This window comes from Streptopelia decaocto, assembly GCF_964273445.1.
Source record: "Streptopelia decaocto genome assembly, chromosome: 1".
NCBI classification, from domain to species: domain Eukaryota; kingdom Metazoa; phylum Chordata; class Aves; order Columbiformes; family Columbidae; genus Streptopelia; species Streptopelia decaocto.
Genome location: NC_138663.1, coordinates 67,533,032 through 67,558,253, shown reverse-complemented (window position 1 = coordinate 67,558,253; position 25,222 = coordinate 67,533,032). Strand labels below are relative to the sequence as shown.

The following is a 25,222-nucleotide window of genomic DNA, read 5'->3' as shown; positions in this document are numbered from 1 at the left end:
TTTCTGTCATATACTTTTGTCATTTGACTCTTTTTCTTGTACACTTTGTGTGGTAACAATTTAACCCTTAAGCCTGTAAATGTGCATTAATAGTGTACACTGTCATATAATGCAGAGAGGTCTGAACTACCTTTCAGCAAACCAGGTGGGGCTGGAGTAGCAGCCTAGCAGTGGCAGCAGAAAGAGAAGGGGCAGCTGGTACAAACACACCCCACTTCTTGGTGCAGAGTCCCAAGATGCTCCTGCTGAAAAGCTTCAGATACTCAGGTTTGCTCATTTAAAGGCAGCCCAGCACCATACACCAGGGCTGTCAAACTCATTTTCATTGGAAGCCCTATCAGCCTCACGCTTGCCTTCAGAGGGCCAAATATATGTATACAGTCCTAAAATTACATTTGACCCTTTGAAGGCAACCGCAAGCTGATGTGGCCCCCAGTGAAAATGAGTTTGTCAGCCCTGACATACACTACACTGCAGTAGGCAACGCAGGCACAGGTTTAGCGAGATCCACATGATTCTTGAGCCTTGGCTTGTCTTGTTTTAAACAGGTGAACTTCAACTCATCTTGCCAATGTCAAGCTGAGTGACAGACATTAAACTGTCAAGGAAAGCAGGTGGCAAAACAAGACGCCAAAATATAATGCAAGTATATGCAATTTATAAAAAACAAACAACCAAACCAACCAACAAACCCAAACAAACAAAAAAAACACCACCACAAAAAAGCCCCCACACAACACAAAACCAAAAACCCACAAACAAAAAAACCCACCACCAACCCAGAAATACCACCACCAAAACAGTTCTTTAATGTGTCTGCAAAGAGTTTTTTTCCTAATCCTTCAAATATCCTGCAGTCTTGAAGTTTTTCCAAGCTCATCAGTGTGATTTATGCTGAAGCACAAGCCTGTCTTCAAGAAAATTTGCCTTTTCCATTTTCCTTCTTTAGAAAATGTGTTGTTATATATTATCTCTGCAGCACAGACTATTGGAGTGTTGGCTGAAGGAATGCAATTAGTCTATTGCTGGAAATGAATCAATTTGAAATGCCAGAGCTATTTGAATATCTGTCACTGGAAATGCCAGCAGTACTGAAAATGTCTGTAGTTCCACATATAGCATTTACTTAGGGAAACAAAGAAATGACATTGTGGTTTGCTCGAATACAGAAACAAGCGTGTACCACCACCATTAAGAAAGTAGATGGCAATGTACGTATTTTCCAATCAGAGAAGCCTAGGAGACTATGACCATAAACCCACAGATAATACAGTTCAGCAGGAGCTACAGTCCTTGCACCTCTGGGCTTATCTGAAGATCATAGACTTGCATTTCTTAAGTTAGATTCTATTTCACATTAATGCTCCTGAAGATGAGTCTCCTGATTGCAAAATGGCTGGTGAGAGCAGGTTACAGAAGCTCAGGATCTTACAAGCTTTGTCTTGTTCTCAGCTGTCCGAGTAGGTCAGTCCCAAAGTGTTTAGTGTTATGAACTATGACTTCTCTAGTTACATATAGTCCACCTCTAAACATCTAGGCATATATATTGAATCAAAAATATTTTCTTAGTAGCTGGACTTATTCAATCAAGCACTCTGAGAAGACACCAGAACTGTCTTCTCTAAGTAATTCTTTCCATGGCTGTAACTGTCTTTTTCTTCTGCCATATTCTGCCATATGCAGATAGACCATCTAAAGAGGGATCCGAGTGAGTTCTTTGCCGGCTCCACTCAAAAGAGTCTGTGTCACGAGTGACTGCATATGGACCCAAAAGGCCTGCATTTGCTCTCAAACTTAGCCACTCATAAAGAGTCAGCTCCTGGCTTCAGAACCTCCTAAGTTTTCAAGGTAGGCTTACGAGAAGCACTAGTCTTAAGTCCTTCAGAGAAATAAAAATGAATTAGAACTTTAACATCACATTTGGGGAAGACAGAGAGGTGGTCATGTTACCCTATGAAGGCTGCCTTACTCTCCTCCCTTGCTGTACCATTTCTTTGTAAAAAGAACTTCTGCAATTACCAGAAAGAAACTCAACAGACATTTTCCTTGTTCATTAGCAGAGATGTGTGTGTCTTTTGGGGCTTTCTTCCCAGCTTTAAAAATAAGCAACGCAAGATGTTCGTGCTCTGAGAGGACTGGTGAGGAAATGGCCACAGTTAAGACTAGTTATGTACAGCAGTGGCCCGAAAGAGGACCTCTTTGAGACACAGAATATTCTCCTCTACACAAATATGCAAAACCATAATAATGCTTTGGCACAACCTTCAGTACAAAGTCAGCCCTGACTGCAAATACTGTAATACAAACTATCCCAGACTATTCTCAGATTAGGAAGCGCTGTGCTTAGAATGACATTTGTTTTCTCTTCATTATAATTCTGCCGTTCTTCTCACTTTGAAATATAAGCACTTTTCTATGCACAGAAGAAATATAAAACTTTGTCTTGCCACTCCCATTTTGATCAATAATAAGTATTAGGAAGAGAAAAAAATTACAAGGTTATCAGACACCTTTGTGGCAATATATATATACCCATCATCTGCAGTTCCAGTAGATTTGAAGCTTATCCTAAAACTCTACCGCTACACCATCCTCTCTTCAGAAACACAATACATCCAGTCCATTAATGCAGAATACTGTAGCAGTATGTAAACAAACACTACATGACAATCACCAAGTGACAGGCGGTGTGCCTTGTGTGTCGATTTAGGTGATTATGGCAGCAGGTCCTGGGGCTGAGCTATTGGGCACATTGACAATCGCGGGCAGTAGCGGATGGCAGGTGAGATTAATAACGTAAAGCAATAAAGAGTCATGGAAGCACCTAAAGCTGTTGACTGTTAACTGAGAATAAGGAAGAACATTGTTACGTTCCCCCCATGGGATATGTGCAGCTTTGAAAACATTTGGGTTTAATAGACATTTTTGTAAATTCTCTTTAAGGGCTGGTATCATCTGAGGATTTATTCATTCAGTTGATGAATGAAGCCTGTGTCATTTTTTGTGTTAGTATTATTGTCTGGTTTTAAGCAGCTCTATTTTTTTTCCTGTAGCACTCAAAATGCTAATCATGTATTTCTAAAATCAATTAGAAAATAGCATGCAAAGCCCTTTGGTGTTATTAAGTACTCTGTTCTCTGTCTTAAAGATGCCATTCGCACGCAATATTGTCTGGCATTGATTGTAACTGTAACAGATCAGCAACAGAAAACACAAACAGAACACTGATATTTTCAGAATGCAACCATTTTGCTTTTAGTAATATTTTACCTTATTTTTAATTTAATTCCTAGCTTACTGAAAATAAAAGCATTATTTCTTATTAAAATTAATTTCATTTGAAGTATCGGGGGGGTTGTTTGTGGGGTTTTTGTGGTTTTTTGTTGTTGTGGGGATTGGGGTGTTGTTTAGTTGGTTTGGGTTTTTTTTGTTAATAAATAATTTGGGTCTAGAGTTTGGCCTCTCATAATGAAAATGAGGTCTTCACTGCATTCAACAGAAACCTGAATATGATCCAAAACCAGACACACTCTTTTTAAGATACAGATTTAGGCAAAAAGACAGACAAATGTATAGCTAAATAAATTGACTAGATGTGTCCTGGAGTTTCATTTGGCTTGAATATGCTCATTGCTTATCCAGTGATGTTCACTAAAATCCATGCACTGGAATCACAATTACTAGAAAAGCAAGAGTGACACAAGTCCCACTTAAAATTCACTATAGCTAATGGATGAGGGGAAAAAAAAAACAACAGGCTTTCATTTTGTGATGGAAAATTACATTGGGTTAAAATAAGACTTGTTGGCATTAAACTTCCATGTAACCGAAGCACCTTATAATAGTCTCAAACTCTTGTAACATCTAAAATACAGCAGAAACCACCTGACAGGGATTTTAAGGATTTTAAAGGGAATCAATACCTCTTTTCAGTGTGCTGTAAAACTCCGAACTGCAAACCAGTAAATGGTACTTATCAGTTATAATGAGCTTTCATTAACTTCTCAGTAAATTTTTCATAATACCCGTATATGGTAAGAAGTTCGTAATACTTCCACTTTTGTAGGTAATAAGAGGCACAAATGAAGTGGTTTCTCCAAGGCCACTGAGACACCTCCTATGTGGCTCACAGAATTACTGTTCAGCGGTGCTTGAGGTACGGTGTTTGCACCACCTACAAGCAAGGACACCAGGAGTTTACTTTAAAAAAAAGACTAAGAATTGACTGTGGTGGATCCAGGTTTCCAGGTCAGGGAGAGCTTTCTGAAAAGTGTCTGCTAAAATCTCACAAATGCCTTTAAAATACCACCTTACTAAAAGAGGAGCCTACACATATCCCTAAAATTGAAAGTCTCTCATTTACGTAAATTTATCTAGCAACAAAATAAAATCATTACTATTTTGGCATAATTGAGAAACTGTCCAAATGAGGACTGCAGGATCCAACTTCGCATTCTTTTCCATATTTTTATGTAGATATAAGTGCCTGAATGCTGTGATTCATGCTTGTACTGTCACTGCAGAAATTATCACTGTTTCTCAAGTTGTTATAAGTTTGCTGTTAGTGAAGAAGGGTAGTGAAGAGCTTTTGTATAAGGAAGAGGAGAGGAATTGCAGAGACACATGCAGCTGTGTACAAAGAGAAAAGAGTTAGTGAGGTTTACCTGACAGTCTGGCAATCTGGCCCCCTGGCTAGTTGTGAGCCGTGTGGCGGTACGGAGGCAGCAGGCTGCTGACAATCTACAAGAAACTGATAAATTAGACATATATACAGAGAGATTACAGAGCAAGGGGTTAGTAACAATAGTACACAGGCTATGCATCTAATGGAGAGATTTAGTGAGGAATGTGTTCTTGATTCCTTATCCAACAGAAACACCTTTTTTTTTTTTTTTCCTGACAGTAATAACATTAGTTGCTGCCTTTTTTATTTTCATAAGAAACAGTGAAGACAGTTCTGTTTGTCTTTCCTTGGCATTGGTGAAATTTTGTTTAAATAGGCTACAATAATGGGCTGTGTTCAGGATCTGGGTTTAAACCTCGTCCTCATCATTCTTCTGCTGGTGATGAAGTTGTTTTGCTTACATCTAATATAAAAAGTGTCAATAAAGCTACTCAAAATTTCTCTAGAGAACTTACATGCAGATAACAACACTTACAGATGGCATTTCATTACAATTTCTGAGAAAAAACTTGCAAGAAAGTCTGCACAACTTGTAAATAGTGCTTGTGAGATTATTTTTTGTAGGAAAAAGGGAGAAATTGATACAGTTGGTTTTCACTGTTTTGCCTAGATTACTTTATCAATTCTCTGCCAAAGCAGTTTCCACAGTAATTACTTGCAAAGCCGCATTCTAGTTCTCAATTTATTAAATAACAGAAAAGCCAAATAATCCTTTACTGCTACATTTTTACTGTGACATTTGGAATATGAAAACAGCTTTAAACTCAGTAATGTTTGTGGGACTTAAGTAAAATAGTTTAACAAGACAACCCTGCTTTCTAGTTCACTAGTTTTTACCAGGATTTCCAGATCTCAAGAATTGCTAAGTGTCCCTGCAGCGGTCTGGCCTTTCATTCCACAGCCTATGTGATTCAGATTGTCAGACGCAAGAGTCATCAGGGTCCTTTCAAACATTAAAATCTATGGGTAAAATTGTGACCACCCAGAAAACTACTGGAGATAACTATCTCCAGCAGAACTTGCAGATCTATCCTCCTCTCTGACTGCTTCAACCTGATTCTCAACCTGACTCTTCAGTGGAAAGGAGTTACTTTCCCTTGAACCTTAAGAACGAGACAACTAGACTTCGTGTACTTGGAAAGAATTTGATTTTGTTGTTTTGTTTTTCAATTGGTTGCCACTTAAAGCTCAACACCAGTAATCATTTATCTTTAAAATACGGGTATTTTCCAAAACCCACTTCTATTCTTTGTCTCAGTCAAGTGGAGGAAAGTGTAAGTGATTTGCTGTCAAGAGTCCTGAGATAACGTCAAGTACAATGCAGAGCAACACACCTTCCTAGCAACACTGAGCATCATATCCAGTATCATAACATTTCCATTTCATACAAGCCCAAAGTGCTTCTCCCTACTTCCTATGAAGATCTGTGCTGACCTCCAGTGGGTGAAAGCAAGTGCACCCAAAACACTAGTTCCTTGCTGCTTCAGCCACAAGGAAAGGGGTTTGGAGCTGTTTTCAAGTACATAGGTGTCTATATCAGAAAAAAATAGAAGCACAGTTAAGTGCTGACACCATGGTGTCAGGAAGCAGAAATTAAATGTGAAAGATACTTTGTCATTCTCTTATTAGCCAGGATGGTCACTAAAGTCCTCAGTATGTCTTTTAGCAGAGGAGTGCAAGAGTTTGCAGTGTGTTTGAACCACGAATAGAAGAGTCTGTCATTTCACTATAAAGCTGTTAAAAGGAAAGGGCCCTTGGGGGACAGTCAGATCAGGCTAACTATAGATGGGAAATGATTATTGAAAAAAAAGTCTTACTCTAAACAAACTACTTTGCAGGAGTTCAAAGCAAAGTCATCCCTGACAACAGCTTATAGAAGGTAGTCAGTGGGAAACGAAATATGATAGAGAATGCTGTGTGATGAAAAGGTGTGGAAGATCACATAAATGCAGAAGAAATTGCTCTGACAGGCTTTTCCAGAACAACGCAAATCCCCAATTTATGATCCTCTTCTAATATCTCAAACATCCTGCAAATATTTTATGATTCCTCTTCATCTGCTAGATTTGGCAGAATGCATGAATAGAGAGCCAGATTCTGCAAGCATTATGCAACCTGGAAGTCTTTTATGTGACCAAACTCCCTCAACTTCACATAAAACAACAGTTCTAGCTGGCATCAGCAATGCTCACACAATCTGGCTCACACTCACATCAGTATGATATCTGGTGATCCACACAACTTTAAATGGCTGAATCCTCCTCCTACATCCTCCAGGAGTGAAGTTTTTGAGGATTATGCTAGGAAAGAGCGAAGCAGAATGCATATGGCTTACATATACACATTTCAAATTCAAAAGAGCTCTTATCTACATATGTCCAAGTAGCTGTGCCAGAGATAACTTTATTCCTTATATATTCAGTCCTTTTAAGTATTCTGGAGCATTTATAACCCTGTTCTTTAATGCCATGACAGTCGTAAACACAATGTAACAAGAAGTCATTTTAAAGGTGAAAATTAGAAGCCAGCATTCAGTCCTTCCCTTCTACTAAAGAACTCCTATCTGTATCAAATAAATGTTTGTTTCTTTCTGAAACATTCTGTTGAAGGTTACAAGTTTCAAAAGTGCCTTTACTGATTCTGTGGTCAGTGTCACATACCTTAAAGACAAGGAAAGACACACATACTCTTTTTTACTAAAAAATAAAAACAAATAAAAAAAATTAAAAATTACATTGGAAGAGGCCTGTACCCAGTACTTTTCAAATCTCAAGGACTGTCAGTTGAGCTACAGAATGAAACTTTGCTGTTTGTGTAGAAGACACTTAAGAAACAGACACAGATAATACTTTTCTGGTGAGTCTTCAGAGAACTCTACCAGCAAAATTTTTAATGAAGTTATTAAATACAGACTATCTTATTTGTCCATCACCTCCATTTGCTGTGAGGAAATAAACTACTGTGGGCAGAGGGTGGGCTGGTCAATCTCTTAAGAGCCCTTTTACAATCCTATGAACCTATAACAAACAAATGAAGTTCAGTGACCATTTCAACCACAAAAGGCAAAGAGGAGCTATTGTACAGAAAAATTCACACTTTCGTTTTCACTGAATTCAGCAGGACTTGAGTCTGTACAGAGTCCTGTGGCAGTAACAGGCAACAAACACCACTGTATCTGTTGGAGCTTTAAGGCTTGACTCATGCTGTACATCAGGCCTGGTCTGGTTCTCCATTTCTTAACATCTGAGCCATTTGCTGGCAAGGGTGGTGTAAAGGGCTCAGAGATTTCCTCTCTCACAGATTAGCCAGTGATGATTTTCCTTTGGAATCTAATACCTAGTCCTAATTGGACTAATCAGCTCCTGTCGTAAGAGTATTAAAAATACCAAGCTTGGAGAAGCTACATCTGCTCATATGAGGACTGACTGTGCTGCTGTAAGTTGTCTGCCAAGGGCAAATCTCACAAACAAAAAAAGTTTTTCCTATACTTCCTTTCAGGTTGGTCACAAAAACAATGCATTTCCCTCATGTCACAAGGTGTGCTCTGCCCTCCAGTCTGTGAACTGGGTGGCTCCAATCAACACAGGCCTGCTTAGCTGGGCTATCACTGTCCAAGAGACGGGCATCGCCTTCTGTTGACATCAGCAATGTCCCCAGTGAAAATCCTGCGTGCAAGCATTTTCAGTCCCACCTGCTCAGGACCCAGCACATTGCGGTGGAACATTTCAGCACATTTTGACACTCAGTATGCTACTAATCACTACGGTGCTGTCAGAGACTGCACCCAGAATCCCAAGATAAGCACTAGGGATGCTGTGCATAAGTAACTGATATATAACATACTGTTAACTACGTCTAGTTGAATTAATCTCATTTATCTGAAAGGGTGAAATTGAGAGTCAAAGAACAAACCAAATGTTTTTTACAGGTACTCTTACACATTTAGTATTTCTGATATAAAAAACAATGGGAAAAATCTGTTCTTAGTAAAAAAAAGTTCTCAAGAAATGCTTATGACAAAATGCGAGATTGATGCTTTTCCATTCTTTTAAAACAATCTCTCCTTAGCATCCCATTGACCACTTCAAGCCAAAAGAAAGCCCTTCTTTCCTAGCTAAAAGTTTTTGAGCTATCTCACTTTGTGTCATGCTACCCAATGTCAATTGAACTTGCTCCATAAAGTTTGAGGAATTTGATAACGTGTCTATGAAGGTGTTACTGACAATTTATTTGAAAAGAGAAGCTGTCTCCATTTGTATGGTAATGAATTGTTTTCTTCCCCAAGTTGTCAATTTAATGGGAAGGAATGAATGGTTAATAGCATGAGTCAAAAGTATTGGGCAAAGAACAAATCAGTAGTCTTCTGGTTGTGCAGAGGCAGAAACACATTGCATCACACAGCAAGTCCTACAAAGTCAATAAATCAATCCTCTCTACTCAAAGGTGGGGACCAAGAAAAAATTCCAAACCCAAAAGACAAATGTGAGATGTCAAGAAGAACCGGGCAAAGGGCACTAAAACACTCACCCACATTGCTGAGTTGAGAGTTGTAGAGATGCTTTCAAACTGTAATCTGGCAGGATGAGAAAAGTCCCAGAACTGTTTATGTCCAGGGCTGATGAGGACATGAGTTTGTATCATTATTCGACTAGCTGGTTTCACTTATAATTTATCTCTGTTTTTCTAATGGATGCCAAGAAAACCTTGACCTTCCTTAAGTGGTAATGGTTATCGCAAAGAGCAGCTGGTGAGAGACAAGCTGTGGCTTACCTTAGAAAAAGTGCACAAACAATAGTACAGGTCAAAGATTAGAAGAGTCTCTCCCTTCTCCTGCTTCCAGGGTTGGTTTGGGTCTGGAAATAACACCGTTACCTCTGCCCTATGCACAGCCTCAGCTGGTCAGCCTGCCAGCTGCACACTGGGTGCAGCTCTGTGTTTCGGCAGGCCAGCCCTGGAAGGAGAGGACTATGGCAGAACAACCACATGGCTTCAACATGGAGCTTGGTCGGCCTTATTAACCCCAGCTCTCTCAGAGCGAGATTAACTTGGGTTTGTCCTGGCCTGGGAGACAAACAAGCAGTGCAGGAGGACTAAGCCACGGTACAGGGTCACTGTGCAGCTTGGGGACAGCCAGCCCCATTCTGGCACAGCTGGCACACAGGCATCCAAATAAACTCCACCAGGTGCAAGTTAGCGCCTGCACAGACATTTGCCAGTATCTAGACTCTCTAAGTTTTACCCCTGTTTCCCTTAAACTGAATAATGAATGATAGATTTGAGATCAACACATTTATCAACCAAGTATCAATTTTGACTCCACAGAAATCTGATTTACTATGAAATTTTTGTGTCAAGTCATGCAAATATCCAGGTAACTCACATCTTAAGCTTGCTATTCAGAGAAACCTGGTGTCTTAGATTATTGTTGGAGATGTTTCAACAACAATGAATTATTCTGCTACTTATTTCTTAGTCTTCTCAAAAATTATTTGAAGAACGAAGGCTAAGAGACTTGAGCATGCTGCAGAACTCCTGTTCACACACAGAGCTGAAGGTACCAGCAATATCTACATATTGCACAAACATGCAGTAAGACAGCAGTAGGATGGATCTAAAATCCGCATCTCCAGTCATCTCCACGTGTCTGCTCTTCCTTGCAAAGGTGGCCTGGGAATGTCCCACTATTTCTACACTCCCAAGTTTCTGACACAGGCCTCCTTCTGCTCCTCATCCTCTCAGTTCTTTACCTTCAGGACAAGGTCAGACAGAGTAAACATAACAGAGAGACTTCTGATAAATTCTTCTCAGGAGTAAGAGCAGGAGATTGAGGTTGTTGGAACAGGTAGGGGATTTAATCACTATTTTCTTATAGTATTTAGCGAAATGCTAATACTGGCAATTCCCACAGACCCACTCATGGAGCATCCCTAACAACTTCATGCACTACCTGACACATAATACAGACAGACATGGTTTAGTAGGTCACCGATTCAGTGATTTTTGAGAACGTCAGGTTTCTTAGCTGTGTTCTAGTGAGGTATTTCATCCATACAACAGCTACACTACACGGAGTAGGTTTTCCCCTTATTTCCTTATTTTGCATGATTTGATTTCTACTTTCTTTTTACACTTGAATTATCCCCAACCTAAAGAGCTGTTCCCCCATCGGTCCATGTGCTTCAGTGGTACTGGAAGCTCAAAGTATTGTGATAAAGCTGTATCCCAGTGTTGCCCTTCGCTGTAGCTCATACTAAGAACAATTTTTAAAAATATAAATAATACCTAGGCAAGGTACCTTCGCAAAATTAGTGAAATGCATTTCTTTCCAATTGAAGACTAAGAATATTAAGAGGTTTCTTGTCAGTTCTGTAGGCTTTTTCACACTTTCCATATCATAATGTGTTTGTTATTTCTCAAATGGTTTCTGTGAATGCTTTAAATAATTCCTCATTAAATCTACTGAGAAGCTAAATAATGGGTTAGTAAAAGAGCAGAAATGGAAATGGTAGAAGCTGAAAATATATATTCAGTTCCTTTCTTTTATATACAGTTCATAAAAAGCACATTTAGAAAGGTCTGATGATTCATTAAATAACCTCTAAAAGACATACACATTTTAAACATTTCAAAAGGGGAAAAGAAAGGCCTTAAAAATACAGAAATCATCACACTTCTGTCTTGTTGGTTACCCATCATTCGTGGAAACATGTCTAGGATATATTTCAGACGGCTAAACCAAAAATATTTGTACTATTTTATGGGTAAAGAAGGGCCTGATCCAAAACTTGAAGTCAGTGGGAATGGTAACTTTAGAAACAACATCAGGCAAAACGATAAGCTTTCATAGCCCTAAAAGATTCAGGCAGGAAGATACTTACAATGAGGTCTACTAGTCTTGATTAAAGAACTGCTGGTGAGCTTACTCCATACATCACGACATCCCAAGGATCTGCTCTCTTAGAGAGCTAAAATATCAGCATGTCTAATCTAAACAGAAACTCTCTTCAGCTTTGCCCATTTTATCAGAGGCACAATATTGAGTATTTCTGTATATTTGATGTTAAAAATCAGTAAGTCATGAAACCACATTAAACCTTGTCATAAAAGAAGGACAGATGTCTCTTGTTACCAACATTGTCAAGATGTTTCAATAGCTGTTTTAGTTAATTGACAAGACTGGATTCCAAAGCCCAAAATTTTCTTAGAAAGCAACAAATATCTGGTGACATGTCTTAAACATACAATGTGTCAACTACATAGTTATTTAGTTAGAAACAACCAGAAGTCTAGGATTTTACTGGACAACTTCAACAAATGATGCTAATATAAACCAGCAATGACATAATAATTTAGATATAGAGTGAAAAATGTCAATAAACTTTAATGAAAATATACAGCAGTAAGGCATGGATTTCACTGCATTCTTTTTTAATGTTTTAACAAACAGATTTGGGCTTCTATTAAAAATAGATTGTATTTCAGAACTGCATTCTTTACATAGTAAAAAATACAAACAGAAATTAAATGAAACTTGTAGAACTGCAGTGAATTCATGCCATGATAGCTGAATTATATTGAAGTAGCTAAATTACATTGATCAGCATGAAATGTATGGTGCTGGTCTCATCAGTGATAACTGGAAAGCTAAATGCAAGAGAGGAAAAACATAGAGCAAAAAGGTCCTATTCACAGTGGCACCAAGAGGTAAAAGTACATTTAGCCAGCTGACTTCTTCATCAGTTACAGCCAACTAACGTCCTTGGCAAGGATATTGTTCTTCAAATTCAAAACGGCCTCCACAAGGACAATGTACCATGCTTGAAATGGCATAAATATGTGATGCTCATTAAACTTACTTAAATGAGCATATCAGATGCAGGACACAGCCCCAAGAGCAGGAAGATATATACATGTATCTGTATATATGCACTAATACCGCTCATTAAACAATGATCATATATATACACAAATATGGCATGTTTACAAAACCCACGGAAAAAAATAACAATGCAGAACAAAAAGTGAACACAGATAATAAGTCAATAATGACTGAATTATCTTTTTTGTGAAGAGCATCATGTTCAGGTAAAAATACCCCACCATTAACTTTTAAAAAAATCCTGCTAAAAAGCACATAAAACCCATTTTCACGGAGAGCAGAGATAGATTAGACTGATACTGCACAAGTCTTGCAATAATCAGTAGTGTGCCTGATTTCACAAGTTCAGAGACATCTTACAGGTGCAGAATCTCCATCAACACAAGTACATTCTTGGTGGATAAAAATACAATATATTAATTGCTGAGGACTCAGAAGAATCATCCACAGATCTCTCATTTGGCAAATGGCAATTTCCAGTCGGACTGTAAATTTGAGTTGTCAGAATAAAATCGTGGGGGTGTTTTTTTGGAAAATAATTGTTCTGAAGAACTTTCATGCTCCAGTTGCTTTGCGTTGCTTGGATGAATCGAATCAAACTTACCTGACTGAACAATCAGAGCAGACTAGACTGACTACTTAAATATTATATGGTTGTATGTCTTATTTAGTAGTGGTGGCTCAGTTAACTGCCTACCCTGATTTTCAAGAGTAAACTCTCACTTAATGTACAGGTGAATCTAAACTGGTCATGAACTAGAATTCAGAATAAAATTCTTTAATGCAAATTCAGTGCAGAAAGAGGTATCTAGATCCTAGTCAAGCTGATTTTCCATTTCATTAACCTATAAAATTCCTTCACAAGGAGAAGTAAGTAATACTTAAAACTGTTCACTGGATGATCTGAGCAATCATGAAGATCTACAGATCACTCTTCTAGCAAAATTCAGGTCTGAGCTGATAGTGTTCCTCAAAGGACTTCTTTTACAATCATTTTTAAAAGAAGCTGTGCTTTCCTCTATGTTCAGACTTCTAACAGTCCTGCTGTTTCAAAATGGAGAAGTGCATAAAAAAGTTTGAGTTACTGAAGTAATGTCTATAGCAGCAAGGTTTAGAAATCCACGAGGAGCTCTCTGACACTGGTATTTAAGCTCAAAAGAAAGCTGGAACTATTTTTGACAAAGTATTCCTAAATAAACAAAAAATGTGCATAGCTCAAGACCTTGAACTTAAACTCTTTTCACCACACAATTAAAGAAGACCCAAACCTGCTATTAAATTTTTTTCCCCCTACGTTTCCAATGCTGTAAGGTGCACAGGCTCACCTCTGCAGAAAACCTCTGCTGTGGAGACTTGTGTCAGCCTGAGCCTCCCTTGGTCATTTTCCCAACCACTTCATCAAAAAGGGGAGGGTAAAGACAGCTTCATTTCCTACCAAGGGCTTCTACCCATAACATTCCTTTTGAAGATGCTTTCCATAACTTCGCTCTGCCAAAATAATGTGAAGAAGCAAGAAGCAGGAGCCAAAGCCAAGGATCTTACCCCACATGATAAACTCCACTTGAACATTATTTTAAGAAAAATGTGTAAGAAGGAAATAGTTCGCAATTTAAAAGAAAAACAAACAAAACAAAACTGATTACATTTCATTTAGGCTTCATTGTTCCTCCACTCCTGAGGCTACAACCTCAAGCCAAGCTATACTCTGCTCCATAGTGTTTGAGTCTGGATGCTGCTCTTTTGCATCCTCTCTGATGAAGAAGCAGGTGTGGGTTACTACATTTCTTGCTGGCTTTATTGACTGCACAAGTCATTTAAGAAAGGAAATTCTTTCTGATACAAGGCTTTTAAACATTCCCTATGAAAGCAGCAGAATAACACCCTAGGCTCTACAGAGGGATCTGAACCAGCTGGATCATTGTGCTGAGGCTAACTGTATGAGGTTCGACAAGGTCAAGTGCTGGGTCCTGCACTTGGGTCACAAGAACCCCAGGCAGCGCTACAGGCTCAGGGAAGAGTGGCTGGAAAACTGCCTGGCAGAAAAGGACCTGGTGGTGTTGGTCAACAGCTGGCTGAATATGAGCCAGCAGTGTGCCCAGGTGGCCAAAAAGGCCAAGAGCATCCTGGCATGCATCAAGAACAGTGTGGTTAGTAGGACTAGGGAAGTGATTGTCCCCCTGTACTCCGGGCTGGTGAGGCCCCACCTTGAATCCTGTGTTCAGTTTTGGGCTCCTCACCACAGAAAAGACATTGAGGTGCTGGAGAGAGTTCAGAGAAGAGTGACGAGGCTGGTGAGAAGTCTGGAGCACAAGTCTGATGAGGAGCAGCTGAGGGAACTGGGGCTGTTTAGCCTGGAGAAAAGGAAGCTGAGGGGAGACCTTATCACTATCTGCAACTACCTGAAAGGAGGTTGTAGCATGGAGGGGGTTGGTCTCTTCTCCCAAGCAGCAAGTGATAGGATGAGAGGAAATGGCCTCAGGTTGCGCCAGGGGAGGTTTAGATTGGATATTAGGAAAAACTTCTTCACCAAAAGGGTTGTCAGGCATTGGAACAGGCTGCCCCAGGGAAGTGGTGGAGTCACCATCTCCGAAGATGTTTAAAAGATGCATACATAAGCTTCTTAGGCACATGGTTTAGTGGTGGACTTGACAGTGTTAGGCTAATGGTTGGACTCGATGATCTTAAGTGTCTCTTACAACTAACATGATTCTATGATTCTATCCTTCACTGTTCCTTACTTTCAGGAAACAGATTAGACAGATGGCAAAAAACCACCCCAAACCTCCTTGGTGTATCATTCCTTTAATCTGCTAACAACAATAAGAAATCTAGAAACTGGTAAGAATAATGCTGAAAAATTCCCTACCTAATCCTCGACCTGATTCTAACATGGGCCCTGCTAATAATGTAATCTGAGTGCTCAGAAATATCTCTGTTTTGAACTCGTCATTGTCACAGGTTGAGATCAAGGTCATGTGATGGCACAAAATTTTGACAAATGCATTCAGAAAGCTGAGACTCATAGATTCATAGGGAAAATTATAAAATAAATGAGTAATACTGTCTCAAGACCCTTACACTCTGAACATGTAGAGATGCACCTAAAGTGCCAGGTAAGACTCCAGACAAACATTATTTTTTGGACAATTCTACTTTTCAGGCTGCTTCATCCTTTGGCCTCTGTTACTGGAAAACTTTAGAGACCACATCAGTATTTCTCAATCTGTGGTCCATACATCTATCATGCTCCATGACATGTCAGATACTGGTCCAGTCACGATCCAGAGTCTCAAATTCAAAGATCACATATTTTACCTTTTTACTAACAATTTTGCAATACAGTAAATTCTGTTTACCTATCTGTTAAGCACAGTTCTTTTTAAAATCATTACTTCTTCCAACCACTAAACTGCATTTACAACATACAGTCAGGGTTCTTGACACAAAGATCATCCAATCCTTGGATTAAAATCTTTTTCTCCTTGGCCTGGCAATCTTGCAAATTGTACATGGGAAATGCAATTATAATTAGAAGAGTTTTTTAAGTTGAATGCTAGAAAATTGCCATTTTTGGGCCTAGATCCTTGCACTTCCAAACCGGGGACAATTTGGCTATATAGCAAATGCAAAATCCAGTTCTTTAAAGAGATGCAGATGTCCATCAGAAAGAAAATAATCCTTATTCTGTTGTAGGATGAAGAGGAAAGAATAGAGACAATAACAGTTTAGGAAACAGATTTCTGTCTACGGGGTAGAAAATACACATGGTATTCCATTGCCAGTAGAATAAAAAATAATTGCTGAAAGATCAGTACCATTTATTTCATACATTTTCAAGTCTTTGTTTCTTTCCCTCTCCCCATCTTTTTCTCTCCAGAAGCCAGGTCTTTTATTTATTTACTGCAACGCTCCTTAGGAAAATGTCTTGTTTAGACTCTCTGCAGTTTTACACTTTTCTTCTGAGTGGGTGTTACTTGCACAGCACTACTCAAGGCAGCTGTGATATCACTGGCACTCTGTGAGAGCTATAACATACTATAGGGTATTGCTCAGCTTACAAGAATAAACATTTACTTGAGCAAAAACCACTTTATGGGTTTTAGCTTTTTATATTTTCTGCTTATGCTTTTTACATATAATAAATTTCAAAACAAAGAATGAAAAAATTTGCCACCAGACAATAGTGCGCATATTTAAAGGCTAAAGGTTCTGCTCAGGCACAGATAAAAGTAATTATTAGCTTGTCTCTCGGGAGAAGAGAGATGTCACAACCTCTGAAATGGCATTTCAGTTTACATTTCCTTTCTATGCCTTTTCTGAAGCAGATCCTACATTTTGGCAGGAAATGAAGAGCAAAAGCTTCCTGCAAAGATAAACTTCATGACTCAGTTTATATAAACTAAACCTTCTGTGAGTTTAACATTACTCTTTAGAAAAAAATCACTGAATACTCCAGGGTGAGCAGAAGATGGATGCTGCGTGGGCTCCTGCACACTGCCAGTCACTCCCTCGCTGGTCCTCGCACATCTAACTCCTCCATCCCGTTGGCTTTGTGTCTTCCACGGGGACTACCAACACCACCACCAGACTAAGCACCACCCAGGCACAGGGGTGCAGCCTCTGTGGATGCCAGCGGGACTGCACCCACCTATAGCACTGCAGGACTTTCCCCACTGCATCTGGAACCAGTTTGGGCTGCTGTCAGCAGAATGTCAGCTCCTGCCACAGGTGACACAGGAGGAGACATTTTGCTTTTTGGGTCCCAAGAAGGTGCCCAAATTAGATTGCATCTGCAGTGGTGGGAGGGTCCCCTGCTCTGCTAACCACTCAGCACCACATGCACCCAAGGAAAAAATGTTTACCTGGTATGGCCACGGTTAACCTTTTTTCCTTGCTGAGACGGTGCCCATGGATGAATTCACTCATGGAAGGGGGGCCCCTCAGAAGATATGATTCTGTGGAGGCAGGATGAGGGGGGGCTCTTAATAATTTCTGGAGGTAGGTCCCTGAAGTCCTGGGATGGCTCTGATCACAAAGGGAAGGTGAGAATAGTCTTGCAGAAGATCCAAGAAAAATACATATGGAAACAAAAGAGTTTTACTTTAATTACCTTTCAAAGCCTCATGAATGACAACATCATGTTAATGTGCTTAATAGGTAAAAAACAGCTAGTGTTGCCACCCCATGTCATTTCCAGAGCAGGGCACCTTGCCTGCATTGGAAATCCTGATTCCTATTAGAGGAGGAGGAGAGGGGGTTGAGTTGTATCTGAGCATCCTGGAGTCGACATGTACAAGGCTCCTTGACTGTCCTCTTGGTTTTGCATTGTGACTACAGCATACAAGAAAAGGGAATGATTATCTAGGACTTCTCTAAAGGACAGTCCTTTTCATCTTCAGAACCATGGAGATCCCCACAACTACAGAGCTTTAGCAGGGCAGTCACAAGATGAGAACTCACTGCCTAAACAGCAAAATATTTGCATCAGGTTGTGAATGGCAGCCATCCCCTTTCAAAAGGTTGCTTGCTCCCATGGAGAAAAATCGATCTGAGTGAACACACCCATATTCTTTTTGCACTGATGAACAACAAATGAGCACCAGAGCTTAACAAAGAGATGCAGTTTCTTTTGTGTTAAGCGCTGAAATGCTCAAAGAGCACAACCCTTTTATAATTTCAGATGCTCATTACAGAAAACCTTAAGGAAAACTTGTTAGGGAAAATACATTCACACTAATATTAAAGACATACAAGATGCACTGAGACACTGACAGAGTATAGTTTAAAACACTGCATGAGGAGGAAGAAACAACATAGTGAGTAGGTGGACCAGAACCACATGTTGCCAGGCTTTGAATTTCATCTTCATATCCTCCCCACCTCCTTCTCCCCAGTCAAAGTACGAAGAAAATTAAAAAATATTAAAAAAACTAAGAAGAAAATAATTATAATGTTTATATTCAGTGAACGACTTTAAGGAAAGTCTGGCCACTGCACTGTACTGTAAAGATTGCTGCATGCATACCTTTTCCTCTGAGTGCCACTGCTGACCAGAAAGTTTGGTTGCTGTGGGCCCTGACTATGCAGGAGGAAAGTGTCTATGCTTGGCACGGTGGCTGATGCCTCCTCACTTACTTTAGGGCTGCCGATCTTGCTCTTTCCCAGCTTGCCTTTGCTGCGTCGGGACTGCTCATGGTCGAACTCTAAATCCTCCAGTCGCTGAGTAAGGGCAAGTTTTTGCTGGATAGCCATGCGCAACAGAGAGTTTAGGGTCTTCTTCTCATCCTCTGCAGCTGCCAGCTGCCTCTGCATCTCATCCAGCTGCGTGACGTACTCATCACACCTGGGAAAACAAAGAAGGCAGAAATCTGGGGAACTGGTCCAAGAACCAATCCTACCAGTGATTGCATTCGCTGGCTGCAGTTAGAGGGACAGAATCCCATCCAAGTTTTTGCCAAACCTAATCCTGGAAGCAGATAACCTAAATTGTTCTGTTCCCGCTTTGAAGAAATCTGGACTTGGATTTGAATGCCAACACTTTCCGTTTGGCAGGAGAACCTGCATCTAGAATACTAGGGCAGTCTAGAATACTGGGGCAGTCTATGATATCGTTTCTAATGCAGACAACGAGCAATTGGAGAGAAGGTTTGGGATTATCTCCAGGTTACACCACAAATAACAATTTTGAGTGCTGGTTCTGCTAGTAACTCACCATGGATAAGAATGTCTACTAATTAGATTTTTCATATTTTTCTATTTTCCATAGACAGAAATATCCACTTCAGCAAAATATTATTAAAAAAAAAAAAAGAAAAAAACCCAACTCTGAAAGTACTTTGAACACTTGACACATCAGATTTTGTGAAATGAGAAGCCCCCAGTCGTTTGACATTTTTAACTGATTAAAGAGGTACTATTCAGGAAACCCCACACCTTGAAGTTATTTCACATTTACTGTTGCATCTCTTGGAGGTGTGCTCAGATATCCATTACTGTGGTCACCTACTCCTGTTTTAACCTTCAGACTCTTTTATCTGCATGAAAAGCTGTATCTTTTTCATTTGCTTTAAATCTCTGGGACTGATTTTGAAATAAACCCACCTTTCTCATGATTTTTTTAGCATTTAAGACAGAATTCAGTTTAGTCCCATTTTAAAATATGATTCCTAAAGTTAAGAGGAAGAGCAAGACATTTTAGGATGGTCTTGGTCACTTTTTGAAGTGAAATAGCTTCAGTTTGTTAAAAATAGACCATCTTATCAGTAAGAACCACAAGTGAAAGATGTATTTCAGTAGTGAACCGATTTGCAGGTAGCAGGACTGTGTGACCATTGCACATTTGTGGCAACATCAAAGAACTTTTCACATTAAATGATGCAGCTTTCCTAAATCTCCTCCCCATGTGATCTCTATAAATCTAAACAGATTTGTTGTGTAATTACAATAGTGTAATGGATGAGAATGTAACTTTATCCGTATCTCTCACAGAAAATATATACAGATAATTTCCATTTTCCTTCTCAAAATGTGTGACACTAAACTTTTGAACTATTGGAAACTGAGGGATGAAACTAATTTCTCTGCAACTTTAATCTTTTCATTGGGAAACAGAAATAAAGTGTACTTGAAAATTCATAGTTAATCTTCACACACAAATACTCATATATATGTATTGCAATCTCCTTTTGAATAATTCAGACACTGGAAGCAAAATGACTAAGTCAGCTGTAGTTTCATCTACAGTTTCAGTATTATCTTTCTTCTACAGGACGTTAATAAGCATGACTGTCTTTATTAAAGCCTTGAGGAAGAGAGAGATTTCTGAAACAACAGTTGGCTTAAAGCCAACTTGCACACCTATCTCTGCTTCAAGCCATGAAATGTCAATTGATACTTCAGGCAGTTTCGTTGACAGAAACATTAGAATGCAATCACCATTCTGGAGATTAAATTAAATTAATTCAAACTAGAAATTACTATAATATCTGTGTTATCCGAGTTTTGAAGACTCATTCTTATAACGAGATAGATCCTGTATCCATCCCTCTTTTTCTCTCCTGCTTTCCTCTTTGTCTAGAAGATGCCTTTTTTCCCCCAAACATTCTTTCTTTTGAATTTTTTTAAAAAGTAACATCAGCAGCCACATCTTCAGCACAGTGCCACTAGAGGAACAAACTGCCTTGTTTTAGTATGCAAATAAGCCTTTTTTCTTTTTTTGGAAAAAGATGTGTTTTCTTCGGGTCTTAAGTCTTGGTATCTAGACAACTGCGTTGTAAAAGCCGCTAACAGCAGTTAAGAAACATAATCTCCATGAAGATGGATATTACTGAAGCAGATTTAGACAAACGTGTTTCTTGTAACCTGCTATGAACTATAACAAGCTGGCCCTAGAAATCTGGATAAACTTGATGCTGCTAGATGGCCTCATACTCGAGACAAAACCAATCTCGTTAACTGAACATTTTTGAACTGTTCTAATTAATGATGTGCCTTTCCTAGAAGTCTCCCCATAATAGCAACCCCACATTCTTGGCAGTTCACTGCGATGTTTGGGTGGTTCCAGCCATCTGACCTCCACCATGACTTGAAGTTTCCTATTATTTTTCAGAAATACATAGTCCATTGTCTCTGTGTTTTGTTGCTCAAGCTTTTTTTTTTTTTTTGAGAAAAACTGCTCAGAAAGATTAAACCTAAATCAGTTAACTAAAGGCCATAATTAACTTTAGAAACTGCTGAATTAACAGCCTTGGATCTCCTTGATGTCTGCAGCAGTAAAGGTTATTCCATGTAGTGGGAGGCAGCTACTGCCTGCAGCCACAGCATTTCCCTTCACTGAAACATTCCCTGCTACGTGCAAGTGTGGGATAAAAAGAGAAGTGTTTCCAATTAAAAAAGAAAAAAAGCATTACACACATCCAGATTGCCTTTAGCCCACACACTTTATAAACATTTGTGAAATCGCAGAGCATACTGAGGAAGAAAAAGGTTAAGAACTCCTAGGAGAGATGACTTCTGGCTTGGCACAGACCACTGCAGACTGAGCAGGGCTCCAGGATGCACCAGGGCTCTGAACAGGTCTTTCAGAAGTACTCAAATAGTAGTAAATAACAAAAGTTGGGTTATGTCCTCCAGAGTCAGAGCTCTTTCTCAGTTTCTCCTTTGCCCCAGGACGGGTATGTAAGCTGCAAGTGACTACTAAATAAACAGCACTGTCATCTTGCTGTCTGCTTGTCTACTTACCGCCAGAGCAGAATCAAGATTTCACCTATTTCTCATCTCTCTTGTCTCAGAAAGGAAGCAGACAGATACATAAGCCCACTTATTTTGTATGAACTGATCCAAGAAGCTTATATAGGAGTTTAAGGGATTTCTAGTTCCATCTATCTCTCTCTTCCAGGAATGCAAACCAAATACTGAGTCAGGCTTATGTCTAATTTAGGTAACATGAATCATAGCAGAGCTTGAGCTAAAATCCAGTGACACTGACAGTGACAGATCCCTGCTCTAGCCATATAAGCATAATTCACTTCTGCTCATAAATGTTTTCTCATCTAGAATCACTCCCAAGACCTGTCTGAACTTCCTAGTCCATCTCCTCAGCACACTTTTTTCTTTAAATTTTAATCATAAGAAAATGTCTTGATGGATGGAGAATAGGAGAATAAAATCAGTGTAGGCAGTGTCAAGACTGTGGAGATATAATGAAAAATATTTCTTGCTCTCTCCTTTTGAATATCTCTATTTAGGCTGAGAAAGCAAGCATGTGTAGGGAGTCAGTAAAATTAGCTTCCTGAATCCCTTTAGGGATTAAAAAAGTTTTTAAAAAGTTCCTTCTCTCCAATAGCACTAGACACCTCCCAGGGCAATCCCTACTCCTGATGTGAAAAATAATGTTTTAAAGAATTTCTTTTTCATTTGCCCTCTGGATGAGCGCTGGTCACCCACCTCACTGCTTCCCACTCCCACAGCTCCCACCCTGGGTCAGTGACTTGGGGTTGGAGAGAGGGGAAATGACAGGAGGGGCAGGAAAGGCTCTCACCTTTTCTTTTTCTGGTCTGGCACTACCAGAAGCAGCCCAGGACAAAAGAAGCAGGCGAAAGGCAGAGGCTGCAAATCTGATGGGCAGCACAGGGCCCCGGCATCCAACAGGGACTTCAGGTCTGCTCTGTAAACCCCATCCGTCCCACAGAGAAGAAGGTTTTATACGTCGTTGCTTTCTTTTGCTTTTTGGAAAGAGGTGTTTGGGGAAAAGGGAGTTTGAACTGTATCGAGGACATGTTGTTGAGAGGTCTGAAGTAAATTCGGAAAGGGATCACAAGGCTAAAGAAGAAGGAAGGAGGACACTGTAGAGATCAGAACCACAGAGATTTTGGGTTGGGAAAAAAACAGTCCCAGAGGGAAAAACCGCAGAAGCAGAGGTACAGGTAGGACTTCTGAGGGAGAGAAGAACTGAAGAAGGAACTTAAGGAATGGAAGGATGCACAAGTGTCAGGGAAAAACATAGAAAAAGGATGGGTCCTGCTTTCTGCATAGGAGACGTTTGGTGAAAAGTGTCATGTTTGCTGTTCAGACCAGAAACAGGTGTGCTTGTGCTCTCCTTAAAATATGGCATGACCTTTGCCCAGTGCATTTGAGGAGAAAAACCATACAGTTCAGCACCAGACCGAACATCCATTTGGGGTCCAAAGGAACAGAAAAGGATGGTTTATGAAAGAGAAATTATAATGCTCTATCAAACAGCATATGAAATCATTTTCAGATCTATAACATAACTACTCTCAGAGGGACGCTCTTGCTACAGTAAAAATTCAGGAATAAGTACCATGTGATGCAGGATAACCATGGAAACCACCATTTTATTCAACAGAAGACTAAACAATTGTTTTTTTATGCTGAAGGTTGCTATTGCATCAATTGTTACTGCATGAAGAATCTTACAGTCTTGTATTTTCAAATAGATTTCTCTTATTGAACAGACCATCTACAGTATATCAGCTCTCTGTCATTTAAACAAATGCTATTCCAAATGGAGTATTCAGAATGAGTCAATGATTTGTACATCTAGGAAGACTGATTTAATTATAAAGGCCATTAGATTCCAGGGTAAGGAAGGAAAAAGAATATTATACAACAGAAAAATCTGTAGGAGCACTCTGATGTTCAAGACCTTGCGGTTAATGATTTTTTTATAGCTGTGGTCAGAAAATACTGGGCAAAACTTACAACCTGAAGGGCAGGGATATGTTCCACAAGCCATGCAGTGAGTGCTTAATCAGTACTGTATGGAGTTTATCAGCAGCAATAGAGACTTTGGGTGGGGTTTATCCCTACTAACATTAGATATTTACAAAATGGAAATCTATAACTCAGCCAGTCATACAGATTTTCTTTATAGTTCACAGAAGAGAAACAGAACTTTCATTGCATTCTACCCACAAGACCTCTAAAAAAGGCATCTACAGGAATGGTACCTTTTGAGTCTAATTCACACAGAAGAAATGCTGCTGTCTCCCACCAGCTATAGGATATGCCTTGAACCCAAGAGATGTGTGCACTCAGGATGCCCAAATAGGATAAAGAGCATTCAGCAGACCAACAACCTAACACTCCCTTTAAGTAACAACTTCTAAATCTTTGCAAACTTGTTTTACCTCATAGGTTGATGGTTTATGCTCCACGCAAGACCCTTGTTTGCTTTATGCTCATGATGCCACTCCTCTACCCTGGAGTTAGTAGCTTTCCAGGTCATCTTATAGAGTTAGTACGTTCACATATCTCCTAGATTAATGAGCTTGAAATAAAGATCAACGTGTGCATTTGTATAATAAAACACACACACAACACTCTGCTTTCTTGAAGAAAATCTCTAGATGCCAATGAAATCAATGGAGCTACCTTGGTTCACACCACCTGCTGAGTTGATTCTTCATTTCCATTATGGCCCTACTTATACACTTCTGACAATGAACATATGATGAATTTGTACACAGCACTAATGTCACGACATGTGAATATCCCTTCTCCTTCCTTGACACCTCTCCCAGCTGCTGCTGCCACTGTCATGGAGCAACAAAGGACCTTAGAAGGCTGGAAGAGGTGAGATGGCACCTATATACGACCAGGAGCACTGGAGAGATGTTGACATGAGGCATGAAGAAGCCTTATGACTTATGGACTAAAGCATAAGCAAGGAATCTGCATTATGTTTGACCATAAGGGGAAAAAAAAAGCCTTGATACAATATAATAATTTCCTGAGGGTACTAATTTCCTTGCTTATTTGGGAATTAAGAATGTATTGATGAAAGCTTTGTATCTTTAAAAAAAATATATTTTTTTTTTCATAACCTTTAAAAAAGGATCTAAAACCAAAAGCTCTTCTGAAGGCGTGGGAGAAGGAAACATGAGAAATGATTAATCACTGTTCTGCCAGGAGGAACCATGTTACAGAAGATAAGTGAAACTTTTATCTTGTGAAGGAGAAGATAACAAATTGAATATCACAGCAGGATAAAATAAGAATTCATGCTGGAGTAGGAAATTGCAGTGGCCTCACAATTATTAGTGCTAGATTATAGTGTAGGCTGGTTGATGAAATAGATTTTACTAGTGGTAAGTAATAAATCTTATGATAATGAAAACATGGGATTCTGAAGATCA

The 25,222-nt window shown here is 39.5% G+C and overlaps 1 protein-coding gene across 10 annotated transcripts in view; it reads right to left on the bottom strand.

Moving 5' to 3' along the window:
• The window catches only part of BICD1 (BICD cargo adaptor 1), a gene marked incomplete at both ends in the record, with an annotated part of 175,661 nt that overhangs the window by 1,085 nt on the left and 149,354 nt on the right, over positions 1–25,222 (bottom strand). For 4 of the 10 annotated variants that reach the window (XM_082043196.1, XM_082043198.1, XM_082043190.1 and 1 more), the window contains 2 exons: positions 4,693–4,740; positions 18,699–18,906. In XM_082043196.1, coding sequence (XP_081899322.1) covers positions 4,693–4,740; positions 18,699–18,906 — 256 coding nt within the window. Of the gene's footprint in view, positions 1–4,664; positions 4,751–17,425; positions 17,617–18,588; positions 18,907–25,222 lie in introns of those variants that run through there. The other 6 variants (XM_082043192.1, XM_082043197.1, XM_082043193.1 and 3 more) reach the window with 5 other exon arrangements.